General features: G+C 39.7%; 3 protein-coding genes across 6 annotated transcripts in view; 1 reads left to right on the top strand and 2 right to left on the bottom strand.

Moving 5' to 3' along the window:
- The window catches only part of LOC134542046 (fatty acyl-CoA reductase wat-like), an 81,301-nt gene extending 79,621 nt beyond the window's left edge, over window positions 1-1,680 (bottom strand). The window contains exon 1 of one of the 2 annotated variants that reach the window (XM_063385895.1): window positions 1,508-1,680. The gene's annotated coding sequence lies outside the window, so the exon portion shown is untranslated. The remainder of the gene's footprint in view (window positions 1-1,507) is intronic. The other variant, XM_063385896.1, reaches the window with a different exon arrangement.
- Window positions 1,535-6,600, top strand: LOC134542047 (actin, clone 403-like). Its single transcript, XM_063385900.1, has 5 exons — window positions 1,535-1,984; window positions 2,569-2,808; window positions 3,626-3,764; window positions 4,315-4,550; window positions 6,084-6,600. The coding sequence occupies exons 1-5, from the start codon at window positions 1,859-1,861 to the stop codon at window positions 6,471-6,473; spliced, it is 1,131 nt and encodes a 376-aa protein (XP_063241970.1). The 5' UTR covers window positions 1,535-1,858; the 3' UTR covers window positions 6,474-6,600.
- A 3,109-nt stretch (window positions 6,601-9,709) lies between these two features.
- Window positions 9,710-15,865, bottom strand: part of LOC134542418 (histone acetyltransferase KAT2A) — a 43,173-nt gene continuing 37,017 nt past the window's right edge. For all 3 annotated transcript variants that reach the window (XM_063386632.1, XM_063386633.1, XM_063386634.1), the window contains 2 exons: window positions 15,328-15,418; window positions 9,710-12,758 (listed from right to left, as the gene is read on the bottom strand). In XM_063386632.1, the coding sequence (XP_063242702.1) occupies window positions 12,574-12,758; window positions 15,328-15,418 (276 nt within the window). In that variant the 3' untranslated portion in view covers window positions 9,710-12,573. The remainder of the gene's footprint in view (window positions 12,759-15,327; window positions 15,419-15,865) is intronic.

Raw genomic sequence — 15,865 nt, 5'->3', positions numbered from 1 at the left:
TATAACCTCTTTTGTCTGCTGTGTGCTTTCAAATTTATTTTGTTGGTAGGAATGATAAATATTTAAGCCACTCCTTTCTACGCGCGCCCTTGGTCCACTTTGCCCTTGTTTGATCACACTAGTCAACAGAAACCTCCCCTGCCTCCCTGAAACTACGTAGATAGTTGCCATTTCACTCCTCGCTACTATCTTAATATTCTTCATGTAAAGGATGCGATGGTTCCACGCTCTTGTAATAGTACCGTCGCGATATCAATCCGAGCAAGATAGTTCACGGCTGCCTACTTACTGTGCTGTGCGATGGCACCCGTTTCTTTATTTGGAGAATTCGATGAATTAATAAATTATAGTTTGCTACAGAATTCATTCTTTGTTGAGAAGTGTGTTGTAAAGTGGTTTGATGAAACAACGAAACATTTAATGTTTTACCAGAACAAGTTATCGTCCTTGGCAGTGTACTTGAAACAAGCCGTTTTGTTCTTGTAAACCGGTTAGGTACAAATTAATTTTTTTTAAAGATTCAAATTAAGTAATTTTCTTGCGATAGCATAAACTATAAATTCATATTACGTACGAAGTTGTTAACTATAAATTTTTCTTCTTTTACTTACAAATAAAATAAATGCTGTCGCGACTTTTGCGTTTCTCGCAGCTGCGGCTAGAATTTCCGCGTAGTTGTTTTTTTTTATTCTTTCGAATTTTTGACGTGACAACGTCTAATAAATCAATGAACGCCGGCTGTACGCACGAAAAAGTGTCCCGTTACGCTCATTGTACGCTTGCGCCGCATATATCTCTCTTCCACTCGATTGGAACAACCATCGATTTGACTTTTTCGAGGCACATTAAACTTGAAACACTCCCATTCGTTTCCTACTTTTCCTATCATCGTCCTATCCTTAACAGAATAACACAGATTGGAAGAAGTTAAATAGCAAACATGTATAAAAGTTATAGTTAAAATAATCTCTTCTTTAAAGTAATAAACATATTTGAATTAATGAGTGCAAATAAAATGAAATTTATCAATTAAATTTTAGATTTAATTTCACTCCTTTGCGTCCATACAAAATAGTGATAATTCAATAAAAAATTATTCAATTTTATTCATTAAAGTATGCAATCATTTCATCAATGTTTTGTTATGACGTTGTCACGTTAAACTATCGTCCGTAAAGCGACTTTAACGACAACCAATTTGTTTAATCTGTCGACTTTTTTTTTGAGTGCATGGTGCGGGTCACCCGAGAATGCACGGAGTAAATTTTACCAAAAATCGAAAAATCTAACACATGTAAGCAACTGATATAGAAGCAGATTCTTAGCAACCGCCCCGGTTGAACCGTACACTGTGACATCGCCCAGGATTGTGCCGTACGTACCCCCAGGTTTAAAGGTTTTAAGTTTTTATTTTTATTTTTAAAAGGTATGACAAGTCAAGTATCACCTATTGAGCAAGATACTCGTGTAAATTACACGATCCCACCACCAACAGTTGGGTACGTACTACCAGGTTCTCGGCGCCGCAGATCTCACGAAGGTCGGTGACCGCCGCGGTGCGCGCCTTATCAGAGTGCAACAGAAACTGCGCTCTGAATACCTCAGCGGGGACCGCCACCCCTCGGCGCTAATTGCCGAGGTCGCCGGCGGCGCAACGCAACGGTGCGGCGAGCATGTGTGCGCCCGGCTCGCGTGACGTCACCCCTGGAGGGTGGAGGGGGGGGGGGTTGTCCCTCCCACCCACGTATATAAGCGCGCCGCCGGGCGGGGCGGGGCAAGTACTCGGCCGCGAGCCACACGAGAGGAACAGTGCGACGAGTGTCCGTTTGTTAGTGTCGAGGAGGATCCAGCCGACGAGATGTGCGACGACGACGTGGCGGCGCTGGTGGTGGACAACGGCTCCGGCATGTGCAAGGCGGGGTTCGCCGGCGACGACGCGCCCAGGGCGGTGTTCCCGTCCATCGTGGGTAGACCCAGGTACCAGGTGAGTTCCCTGCCCCCGTGGAGCCGTCGCACTGTTCATCGTAGTTCAACACGCTCTCGTAGAGCAACGAGAGAATGTCATCTTGGAGTTTCCCTTAAAGATTATGGCAGCCTATTTTTCTTGGCCAGCTTTGAAAAAAATTGTTTTTATCATTAAGTTTACGCATACAACACACTAGTAAAAGTAGTTGGAATTAAAATGCAATGTGAAGGATGTTTGTTTTGCTGCTATAAGAGTTTTCTTCACTTGTACGTGAATTTCAAGACGCCTGCCGCAAATTTCTTAGTCGGTTTGTACAGTTTTTTAGTCAATTTTTTTTTTAAGTAGAAATCTCTTGTGCTCACTCGGTCTTTTCTGTTGGTTATAAACACATTTTGGGCCTTCACCTTTATGACGATTGTTGGGCCGGCTTGCACAGTCGTGACTTGAGATGGAAGTGGAGTATTCTTCCATTTGATTAACCTGCCAAGTTTTTTTCTCTGACTTTTCGACTCGCCTGACTCTGCAAGCGGCCCGTAGTGTTGTTCCCTCTTTGCTATACCCCGCACGTGGTAGTGTAATGACCCCGGACTGTGTTCCGCCAGGGCATCATGGTGGGCATGGGCCAGAAGGACAGCTACGTGGGCGACGAGGCGCAGTCCAAGAGGGGCATCCTCACGGTCAAGTACCCCATCGAGCACGGCATCGTGACCAACTGGGACGACATGGAGAAGATCTGGCACCACACCTTCTACAACGAGCTGCGCGTGGCGCCCGAGGAGCACCCGGTGCTGCTGACCGAGGCGCCGCTCAACCCCAAGGCGAACCGCGAGAAGATGACCCAGGTGCGAGCTCTAACACTGCCACGTCTTTAAAATAACCATTCATCCACATGAAGACGCTAGATTTTTGTGTCGCTAGTATATTTGCCTTTCGTGCGTGTTAGAAAGCCTTTTCTCTGCTTAATATGTTGCGCATAAAAGTTATAGGAACACGCTCGGCGCTCGCTTTTGGTCTCGGAATTTCTGCCAGCGGGTATTTTTCTTATTGCTGTTCCCAGTCTAGGCCGGTTTTGACAGGGCCCTCAGCATTAACTCTACACTCGCTGAAATTTTTGTGCTTCATGACTTCGCATCCGTGTTCACTAGCTTAACTAGACGGCGAAATGACTAATGAAGCTTGTAGCTCGGAACATTTTGAAAATTGTATTCTGAAAAGTTTTTCAAATGAAAGTTTTTCCTGTCCCGTAATTTTTCCCTATGTTCTCTTTATTTAATTTGGTGCCAATTTCAGGTCTAAAGCAATAGCTTTTAGGTCTCGGTTTTTCGCTTTCGTAAAATCTGCAATTTTTTTTTATCCACCCGTTTCTTGCTGCAGATATTGTATCTCTATCTTCGCTAATCGCTTTTTGTCAAATTGATCGAAATTTGGGGTGTCAAAGCAATTGTGTGTTTCACCTGTAGGGAGATTTGAATTTTAAAATGGAAAGTGGCGGTTAGACAGTTTATCGTGACTTGCTCGGCAGGGTCCTCTTGGGCACTAATTGAACAGTCGTGACTTGCAGTGACGTAGTTTTTGCCTGTATTTTGCTTTGTTGGCAGCCCTTAACCTTTCTAGCTAACTTACCAATACTTCCTCCTGACAAGGATGGGTTTTTTCCAGATAATGTTCGAAACGTTCAACACGCCCGCGATGTACGTGGCCATCCAGGCTGTCTTGTCGCTGTATGCCTCCGGACGAACGACTGGCATCGTGCTGGATTCCGGTGACGGTGTCTCGCACACTGTGCCCATATACGAAGGTGAGCATCTAGCAACTTTCACTACTTTGGGTCAAGATCCACTTAAATATTAACTACAATTTTTTTTTCTTAATTTTCAAAGGTATATCTAGGTGCCTGTGCATTAAATATTCGGGTTGCCATTTTGTTAGTAACTCGATGGCTTTTACTGTACAATTATGGTCGTTTTCGTTCCATATTGTTTATCTGATATTTGTTCACATGTTACCCTCTTATTTTTCCTAGCGAAAAGTTCCAGGGTACAAAGACCATTTTGACATATCTTCTCTGCTGAATGTTTGTAAATTGAAGGTATTTAATTAATTCATTGATAGTTGTTGGTAATAAGGATTTAAAATACGTCACTTTAACTAAATTTTCTCCCAGAAGTGTTTCAATTTTTGACGTTGTGTAGTTGTACTGATGGTGCCAATTGAAGGCCGAAAGGTCTTCGTCTATAGTTTTCAATTTTGTCACGGGGGGATACCTTGCCTAAGTTACAGGGTGGCATGGCGTTTTCGGTGTCCTTGGGTGCTTTTGTGTGGTGCTACTTGTGGCCTTGTTCCCCCAGGCTACGCCCTGCCGCACGCCATCCTGCGACTGGACCTGGCCGGCCGCGACCTCACGGACTACCTGATGAAGATCCTGACGGAGCGCGGCTACAGCTTCACCACGACGGCGGAGCGCGAGATCGTGCGCGACATCAAGGAGAAGCTGTGCTACGTGGCGCTGGACTTCGAGCAGGAGATGGCCACGGCCGCCGCCTCCAGCTCGCTCGAGAAGTCCTACGAGCTGCCCGACGGCCAGGTGCGCGCGCCTTCCCTCGCGGTGCCCCTCGTTCTAGGAACAGGGGCGTAGGAACCGGGGGGGGACAGGGGGGACAGTTCCCCCCCCCCCCCCCAACTTTCTGGACCGTGGTATATTTATTTTATATTAGCCCAACTTTATTTGTAATTTCTTCACTCATCAAATTTTATCTTAAGGAAACAATTTTAACATCGACATAACCAATGGTTAGATACAAAAACCGCTTAAAAAGCGATATTTTGCACTTTTAAAATCAAAATTTTCCGGTGGAGGACCCCCGGACCGCCCCGTCTTAGTAAGTGGGCAGTAGGTTTACATGAGATCAGAATCATTCGCCCCTCCCCCCCCGCCACTTTAAGGACACAGCTACGCCAATGTCTAGGAAGACGCTTGCATTAACTACGGGCCGCAACTAGGGGGGGGGGGGGGCAAGCGGGGCATACGCCCCTGGGGCGCGAAGCTGTGGGGGGCGCCGAAATCGCTTGCATTGTAATTCCTACTACAACTGGTAACTGGTAAAGCTTTTTTTAACTTGCATGCCAGGAATGTCTATAATCTGATTTACAATATAACGTCTCAACATACATTTAATGAACAAGTAAAATGATTATACGGACGACTTTATGGACATAGTGGGTACATGGATGGAAGGTACAGCAGCACAGAAACTGTTACATGAAGGTATGGAAAATGCTTAAGTTGCACCATTGTTCCGTGGGGGGGGGGACCCCCCCGAACCCTCCCCACTTTATTGGTGTGGTATGTGCAAAAAAATGAGGGGGGGGGGGGGGGGCGCATCAATCCATTCATGCCCCGGGTGCCAGAGACTCTAGTTGCGGCCGTGCATTAACTATTCGACCACCATTAGAATTGCTGACATGTATTTACTTCCCGCTTAACGTAAGAATTCTAAAGCTGGTTTGCTTTAAAGTCGACAACTCCATCTATAGAGTTGTAAATAATTTGAAAACTATTAGCGACGTAGTTTTTATCTCTAAGCGTTAATTGGCCCGCAGGCGGATTTGTTTGCCACTTAAACGCGTTGGCAGATGGCTGTGTGGTGGGCGGGATGATCTTGCTGTGGTTACCACTTTTTATTAAACATGGATGGGAAACCTACAATAGCGTTACCGAAGCCAGCCTGGAGTCTAGCCAATTAATTTGGTTGGTCATGGGGAAGTTTCTTAGGTTTCAGACAGGTCACTCTCTGCCTGTATATCAATATTTGCATAACTCTTGTTTCTATGCAGGAGCATAACAGGGGGGGGGGAAGGGTATTTCCCCCCCCCCCAACTGAAACCTTTAAGTGGGGGCAAACAGAGGCAAAGAAAGTGCTGTGTAAACAATTTTTAGATAATAAAACGGCTTGAATAGCTGCATTTTCAACCTCGAAATACAAAATTTCCCGCTTCAATAGGGGGATCGATGATTCTTTATACAAAGGTATATTGCCCCCCCCCCCCCCCCTTTTGGAAATTTAGTTTTTGCGCCCCTGTCACTGTGGGATTGTGAACACGGGAGTTCTGTCCGCAGGTGATCACGATCGGCAACGAGCGGTTCCGCTGCCCCGAGGCCATGTTCCAGCCGTCGTTCCTGGGCATGGAGTCGTGCGGCATCCACGAGACCACCTACAACTCTATCATGAAGTGCGACGTGGACATCCGCAAGGACCTGTACGCCAACACGGTGCTGTCCGGCGGCACCACCATGTACCCCGGCATCGCCGACCGCATGCAGAAGGAGATCACGGCGCTGGCGCCCTCCACCATGAAGATCAAGATCATCGCTCCGCCAGAGAGGAAGTACAGCGTCTGGATCGGCGGCTCCATCCTCGCCTCGCTGTCCACCTTCCAGCAGATGTGGATCTCCAAGCAGGAGTACGACGAGTCGGGCCCTTCCATCGTGCACAGGAAGTGCTTCTAGGCCTCAGCGGACACTCGCTTTAGATGTTTATAACGCTGAAGAACAAAAAAAAAAAGTGCTCCAGAGATTTATTTATATAACATTTGTTAACTTGTTGAAGTTATAATAAAAACTATTTAAGACTGTCCTTAAATGTTTTCAAATACTGGATCTTGGCATGCCTTCATCCTGATATAAACAGCTGGGATTCAACAACCAGACTTCACGGTTAAAGAGGACTAAATGTTTTCTAGCTTTTAAGATTTCATTTGGTGCATATGTTGCAGCATAAATTTTGGAAGTTTATTGAAATATTCATAATTTCAAATTTCATTTAGCGTTAGTCCACAAGAAGTCTGCACTTCAGAATGTTGCAATCACGCGTTGGATACAGTAGGCGGCTGGGAGTTTGCTTTGGTATTTACCAATAAAGTAAAAAAAAAAAATTAAAGACTTAGAATTTCTAGTCTTGAGTAAGGGATATTTTAAATGTAAGGGGCGTGCTGTTTAAGGGATTACCTATTCCTTTTTACCAAATAATAAAAATGTTTCCAGCTCACTTTTTAGATTGGAATTTCTTACTACGTCGCACCAGTGCTGAGTTGAGATTTTTACAATTCTTGGTAGTATTGGTATAAACATGAATGGTCTTTTTGACAATGTTGGAGAGACAAATCTAGCCAGCCTTGGCCTCCCACGGTAGGCAGAGGTGTAGCGGTCGACCTTGGTGCCGTGCGCCAGAGGCCCCACCCCTTCCTTCCCCTCACTCCATCGGGCCTGAGGTGTCTTGTCCTCTGGCCATATGGTCCACAACTGTCGTTGACCACCACCAGTGAGCTTATGTGTTAAGTAAGTAAAGGTAACCTTGTAGACTGTTGTGTTGAAGGAGTCATGCCCCACTAATTTTGACGAAAGACAATCGCGTATTACTTTTTCCATGACAAGTCTTCAGTACAACATTTAACACATGGGCCACGAATTTTGACAAAGGGTAGTATAGTGTGGTTTGTTCAGCTATTATATACACGCCACAAAATATAACGGGACACATTTCTGAAATGGGAATTTTTCATGTGACCCAACACGAGTATGTTAAACTTTATTACCAGCATATTGACTGAGCTCAGTAAAATCTCTGTAGCGGCTAAGTGGTGGCAGCAGTGTAGCTTGGGTCATGGCAGAGATTCTGTAATGGTGACAAGACTAAAGAACCTAGATTCTAAATGCCCCATTGGTTGAAAAACTTTTCGACCAAATTTGAAACGGGTACCTGGGACTTCGAAACTCTATAGCCACGAGTCCTTCACACTGAACCAAACGGTTGGAATGAAAATACTAATGCCACCATGTAACAGCAGGTATTGGTTGAATGGTATGCAGCATGAGAGACTTTCATGTATTGCAGACTGCCTACATGCCAGGTGTAGAGCAAAGCATAATGTAAGAGTTGTTTTATAACAAGCAACTTATTGACCTTATGAGAAATGCCCATTGAACGTATTTAATGGGGGGGGGGGGGAACCCTTATTTGTACTAATGCCTTATCTAACCAGACAGTGTTGAAACACAAAACAAACTTTTGTTCCAAAAACAAAACTTGACATTCAAATATGAGACATTTTCACCATGTGAGATAAATTGTTTTCAGATCATTTGATATTTAAGCAAAATGCTGTTCAACTTTTTAAAATTGACAAACATTTGATAGTGGAATCAAGTTTATTTCTCTCACAATTGGGTATTGGTAACAAATGAAACAAACAAAAAATTAATACTTTTCAAATCCAACTGGCTAGTCCTCGTGGAGTTAAATTTATTTCAAAGAAATATTTTGTTCAGACAAAATTTTTTACAATTTTTGAATGTTGTAACGTAATCAACATTGAGTAAAATGTATTTTTAAATACAATCTTAACTTAAAAGCATAATACAATCTTAACTTAAAAGCATATTTCCCCAGAAAAAAAATCTTGGAAGGGGTGGATTAAAAAGTCTCCTTTTGGTTTAAATAAATTTGCAGCTTAACAAATTCTTGAAATAACACAACTTAATACAATTATTAAAAGTTTTTATAATTATCTGCTCATATAATTTTGTTCATTCATGCAGGTTACAATGTGGAATGGCAGACTTTGGTTGACCTAGGTCAAGATGAAAGTGATAAGTTTTTTTTACTTATTAAATGCTAAAGGTTATCCACAAATTTCACTTGCAGGCTAGGACGATTGAGATCTTTAAAATTAATTGTTTAGCAAATAAATTACAGTTTATATATGACAGGCAAGCAGTGTAATAACACAGCATAACTAATACTTGTAAGTGAATCTCATAAGGCTTATAAGCACAAAACAATGAGTACTGTTTTATGAAAGTAACTAGATTCAGTGGCGTAGCCAGGATTTGTGTATGGGGGGTGTTAAGAAGCATGGCAAGCCCCCCCACCCCGTATTAAAGCAGGGGGGGGGGGGGGGGGGGGGGGTGGTCCAGGGGTCCTCCCTTGGGAAAATTTGGATTTTAAGGTGTAAAATAGTGCTATTTTAGCAGTTTTCGATACTTAAATTTAAATATTGTAATGGTAAAAATTTTATTAATTTTAATATGAAATTTGTTTGAGTGATGAATAAGAAATTAATTAAAGATTTGGTGCTAAGGGGAGGGGGGGGGGGGGTTTGAACCTCTAATACCCCCCCCCCCCCCGCCCTTCGCCCCTGACTAGATTGTTAGGAGCCTTTTGAACTATGAAAAAAAAAGGTGCATTTTACAATTGACATCTTACATTCCCTGAATTTATTCCATTCTAAAATGAAACCTTTTGAGTTTTTGAGATTTGAAAATGATGTGAAGTTTACAATATCACTAATTTCCTGCATTTTCAAGACAAATTTCTAATAACAATAAATTGAGCAGGTTATTTATGGAAAAGTTATTTCAGGATTCAGCACAAGCAATAAACAGGAACTACTACTAATCAACTTCTCGTCAACGACGACGTCGTCAGCGACAGATGAGAGGCAAAATTATATGGATGGAATGAAGGGGAATGAAGGAAAACAGGAGTACCACGCTAAATGTTGCTCTTTCACAGCAACGTCTGTCATGTTTCCCACTTGTAAAAATTTGGGTTTAAGTTACCCGGAGTCAAACCCTATGATCATATTACTCATATATACTCTTGGCAAAAGTAAGAAACACAAATAAGATTATATACTTAATTTTTAAAACTATGGAGTCTATGGCAATAAAAAAAACCACAGATATTATAATTTAAAGTTCATATATTGCTACTGTAATCTATTTACATTTTTTTTACATCACATCGTTCATACAAACAACATATATCCTAATGAACATAGTTACCAAGGATTATTGTACAAACTCCATGCATTATATGTATGGAAAACACAACCAACATTTCATCCTTTGAATTTAAGTAGAGTGATGTTATATAGCTAAAAACAAACACTGTGCACAGTTAATATTACCTATATGCTCTATGTTCAACATCTTAAGTGGTGAAAGGCAAATACATATCCATTATTTTATGCTTCTGTGCAAAATCATGCAATTTGAAGAAAATTTTAAAGAAATATTTCAATAAGCTTTAAATTAAAAACAAGCACATACATGCACACATAAACATATAAGTAATGTAAACTAATCATGAAAAGAAAACGTAACATTTTACTTAAAATAAAATCTAACATGGAATGGACACAACACAGTTTTTTTTAAACAAAAGAGAACCTTCATATAATAAAAATGATGTGAAAAAAAAAAAACAGCAATAAATTTAAGACAGTAAAAACAACAATCAGAATTTCACCCACATGGTGAAACCACCAGGTGACTGAAAACTGGAGTGTTTATTGTTGATATTGTGTTGTTGATCTTGTGTTGTCTCTCTTTTATTGCCCATACTAGTATTACAGCCCTCCAGCATTTTGGACATATAATTGTACCTCACTGATATTGCCTCTTCTTAAAAATATTTCAAATAATAATAATAAAAAAAAAATTCAGAAATAATTAGTGTAGTAATGACTGGAACCTACTCATATACATAGACACTTCAGATTATTTTATAACAAAGTTTGCACGTGGATTTCAATTATACCCTCAAAACAAGTACAAATAGATGCAAATTAAAAAAAATTCTAAACCTAAAAACTAAAAAATTTACGTATTAAGTATTCCCAAAAATTAAAAATTTTTTTACAGAAAAATAAAATAATGAATACAGAGAAACCCACTTTTATAGACTGACTTTTCATAATGCAGTTGAGAAAATGTTGCAAAATACAATGGCCAACATGTGTAAGCATGAATCAAGGTGGTTGTGTTTACTAAACTTATTATCATAGAAACACAATATTTATACAAATCCTTCAGTCTCCTATCTCATAATAAATCTTAACTATGAAAAGTCTATAAAATTAAATACGACATTTATAGTTGTAAAAATCTTTGTACAGTACATACTACCAGATAATTGGTAAATATCATTGCAGAACTCACACTGTTTCATAAATGAGCATAATTGTTCAGCAGAGATATTACAGAATAGGCAGTTCGCCTCTTTCCTATGATTCAGACATTTAGACATCAGCTTGCTAGAAACACATGAAAATACATAATTGAAGTTTTACAGTAGGTACCTGAAACAATCATATGCCAAATTTTAACATATACAACATTTACCCCAAAATAATATGACTCTGAATATAATTTGACCCCAAATTTTTTGATTATGAGTTCATGAAATAACTTCATTGATCGGAAATCAAAATTCACGTACATAACACTTGAAAATTATTTAAATTATTAAATTTATTACATACATATTTACTAGCCACATTTAGAAAAAAAAATTATTTTACGACTAGTTCAAAAGTGGCGGCTGTTCTGAAAGCAAAGAATGTTGTGATAATGGTCGTCTGGGACGGTGAAAGATGCAGGCCCCCCCACATCATTCTGTGGGCCCCATTGCTAGAGGTCATGTTGATCCCCCCCCCCTCCCCCCATTTTTTTATACTAAAAAGATTTAATAATTTTTTTGGCTTCTATGTATATTGTTTTAGTTATATTAATTCTTAACCTTAATCACAATTATTTTTCAAACATACATTGAAACTAGTATTAAGTCAGTGTTTAGAATGTCAACGTAAATTTATGTTGAATAATGGCAAATAAATGAGTGTAACATTGTGTCACGTCGGATGTTGGTGGTGGTTTTTGTTACTCACAGTTGTAGATTCAGACACGTTCTGTACGCACAGCATATTCCGAATCATATTACTCTGGTGTGATATTTCGTCGGTAACTAAAATTATGCCTGATTGTTTAATTGTTTTCTATGATTTATTTTAAAATTATCTACTTTTAATGCTTTAATTAGTTTCTTCTTTCCTTTGCGGGGCCCCTAGACCCACTGCCCCCCCCCCCCCCCCACCTAGACTCGCGGGCCCCGTTGCCGTAGCAACAGTAGCACCGGCCATGTGGGGGCCCTGGAAAGAGGAGGGTAAGGGAATGCCTTCGCCAGCAGCCACAGCAAAAGAGAAGCAGAGAGAACTCAGTAACAAACTCAGTTTGCACCCTCCCCTTAATCCTGCAACTTCCATCCGTCACACCTGTGCAGGAGGTTCAGGAAGCAGTGGACTAAAGTGGCGTAAGTGATGCAGTTTACAGGCAGAATGTAGTTTTTCAACTAAGCGAAAGTTCAGGAGGCTGTAATCAACAGCAGTCTAAAGTGGCGTAAGTGACCAATTTCAGAGGCAGCTCCTGTAATTTTTCCACTGAGTTGTTTCCAATGGCAAGATACAAGTTTGCGATTAAAATGCAACTCCACAGTTTTGGTAAAAATCATAGCATTATAATTAGGCAAATATGGTATGTTACTTAAATTTTTTTAATTTTAGGGTCTAAGTAAACTTTCCGAGAACAGAACTCGACGCATACGTAGTATAAAAAAAACGGTGATTTCACTGATGTACAATTTCAAATTAATTTGAACATATCTTTAGGAAACACATCAAATATCATGAGCACTGCCTGTAATGTATGTAAGACAGTTTCACTGGATCAGAAACCAACAGTGGCTCTCACTTGAGCTGCGAGTGACCAATCACAGGCCATGCTCCTTCATGAGCGTCTGGAAGAACTTCTCCAGCACGGTGGCGCAGCGGTAGTACTCCGTGTCGGGGCTGTTGTACAGGCGGCAGTTGGTGAAAATCCTTGTCATGTCCGCCACAAACAGCCGCCGCGTTGTGTAGTACTTCGCCTTTAGCCGATCATTCATCGTCTTCAGATCTGCAACATGCAATTTTTTCTACATAGCTGACACGTTCACTTGTTCAGGTAAACTTTTTTTTGTACATACAATGAACTAATACTAGCCTTTGATTTAAACAATTTCATTTTTTCATAAATGCTCTGTATTATATTTGGGCTGAGCGATTCTAATGTTTCTTGAAGTTATATTCTTTAGGCTTGTTATGATGGGTGAATTTTTACAATGCACGCGCACAATGCAAAAAAATTTTCAAGGACGAAAAAAAAGCTACATACAAAAAAAAACTATAAAGGTACAAATTAAATTATATAAGTGCCTTTAAATATGATAGTTTAGTGACAGATATTGAATATTGGTCCATATTATTAAAAAAAAATTATTTATTGTGAATATTAGTGATAGAAATTGTGTTTCAAAACTTTTACAAGGGTATTTCTGTAAGTGAGTTTATGTTACCCATATGAATAATTTATTTACATTATAAATCATAACATTATAATTTTTATAAATAATTAAAATCAACTAGAACAAACATTCAGTATATTATTTGATTTTCATTATCAATTAAATTTTATTTTAGATATTTTACTAAATTCAATAATTAATTTTATTCACAGTATATTAATAATGAATACTGAGTATTTATTTAAATTTTTTTAATTTGATTGCATTTATACTTAAAAACCGTATTTATAATATCCCTCCACTCTTTTTTTACTAGTTTATTTCTGTTAATAATTTGCATGCAAAATTAAAGTTTTTTTATTACACCAAGCAAATATAACTTATAACGTGTATACATCCGTAGTGAAAATACTGATATTCTAATTTATTGCAAATCTTACATTCAACTAAAAACCTATAAAAACATGTCATATATGGATAAACCTTCCATCTGATAAGTTTAAAATACATATTTAAATTTTTTATAGAATGGCATTGAAAAAAAAACTACTAAAATTACTAATAAAAAGTTTTTATTTCAAAAAATAGGCTTTAGCGTAATATAAATTACTTTTGGGGATCATGACTATAAACTACATTTCAGTTAATAGATGGCCCCACACATCAATGAAACATGATGTTCCTGTATAAGCTATCATCACTAACTGATTCAATACATACCGTATTTACCTGCATATAGATTGCAGATTTTATGCCAATTTTTTATTTAATAAAATGTAATGAGACCCATTTAAAAATTTCCATTTTGGGTATAAAAAAATTAAATTTGAATTGTTGTGGTTGACTACATATATGCATAAATAACTAGCCTGTGTTGATTTTTAATAAATATGTCACAAGTAAATATAAATTGTTTAGATAAAATATGTCAGCAGTGAGCATGGGTGTCGCAACCGGGGGGGACGGGGGGGGGGGGGGGGGGACACGTCCCCCCCAATAATAAAAGTCTTCAATTTCGTCCCCTCCAATAATATATTTAGTTTCGTAGTTATATTATTAATATGATTTCTGTCATATAACCCATATGTTGCGCATGGTGCAGTTAGTCCAATCGTGGTAATGTGAGCACTGTGTTTTTACAAATTTGTTCACTGAAAATATTTTTTTATAAAAAAATAAATTATATATTGCAACCAACTATAATTAGAATATTTAGGAACGAAAAATGCCTAAAAACCACCTTTTTGCACCTTCAAACCCCAAATTTTCCCGGGGGAGGACCCCTGGACCCCCCACTTTTTTTCCCAGGGGATGGATATTCCTCAACAACTAAATCAATTGCAGTCCCCCCCCAAAAATATATATCCTTGCGACGCCCATGGCAGTGAGTGTAAAGCATCGTAAACTGCGCCCGCCTGTCGTGCAGCTATGCACCGGTAAGTGACGTGACTGTATGCCGCCAGGCTGAGACACTCTGCAAGAGGGAGAATCGAGAAATAAATCAGCCAGAGAGAGAGAGAGAGACAAAGAGAAAGTGGGGAAGGGAGTGCGTGCATGCGTGTTTGAGTGCATGCATGCATGTTTGAGTGCGTGTGTGGCCACGCAGAAGTGTTTATGGACTTATGGTGCTCCCTCCCCCTCTCGCCATTGTGAACTGGCACCGTACACAATTATCACTTCTATCTCCGTGACGAAACTGTGTTCAGACATTGTTTTTACGTGAGATTTCCTACGCTTTCCACTGAAACATTTCATTCATGACAAAATTGCTGTAAAGGGCGTACTGTTTTTTTTTATTGAAGAAAGTGAGAAAAATATTGACAAGGAAGTAGCCCGCAATCTTTCCTCTCTTGGGGAAGACGGGGAAGGGAAACATGGGTATAAAAAATAGCTGGAGACAGTTATATGGCACGCCTCATATTCAAAGGCGACCCTTACCATGAATATGTTAAGGGTGCAACCGACAGGAAGGGGCGACTCTTCTACGAGTAAATACAGTACTACATACACTAATACAGGATGACAGCTACTGATATGATTGTTCATGACAGTGAATACAAAATTTTAATGTTATTTGTCCCACCCAGTATAAAACAGTGTATGTTCAGAGCAAATATATTAATATAACCCCAACAGGTTTTCCACAGCCTCCTCAATAAAATAATTAAAATTATGACTTACCCATTGGATACTTTATGTGGTCGTAGTAGTCAACAACTTCATCCTTATCCACAGGTCTCATGAAAGGCCAGGCACATTCGTGTGTTTTCATCTAAAAAAAAAAAAATGATTTAATTAATAAAAAAAAAACATGTGTGCGTGGAGTCCACGCATGACAGAAGTAAAACTTCTAGCTTATTAGCTATAGATAGAGATAAATTATTGGTATTTTTTATTGAACAAGAGATAATAATTGAGAACAGTAAGGATTAGTTTATAAACTGAAATGAAAAAAAAAAAGTATTAGGAGTAAACAAACACAAGAAGCGTTACGATAATTCCGTAGCATCACTGCTGCGTCAATTATACCTCTCCCCTGCCGTCTCCCCTTCTGGCCGTTACAACTAGCATATAGCATGCTACGCTACATGCCTATCCCCCCTCTTGACAGCTTCCCATTCGAGTGCATGCGCGTTGGAGTGGCGTCGCCACTGACGCACTCTCCTCTAGTAATTCCCCCACCATGTACCTAACTATTACCCGCATGCTATCGGAATTT

This window comes from Bacillus rossius, assembly GCF_032445375.1.
Source record: "Bacillus rossius redtenbacheri isolate Brsri chromosome 4 unlocalized genomic scaffold, Brsri_v3 Brsri_v3_scf4_2, whole genome shotgun sequence".
Classification (NCBI taxonomy): domain Eukaryota; kingdom Metazoa; phylum Arthropoda; class Insecta; order Phasmatodea; family Bacillidae; genus Bacillus; species Bacillus rossius.
The sequence above is the reverse complement of the archived record's forward strand: the minus strand, read 5'-3'. Positions and strand labels throughout refer to the sequence as shown.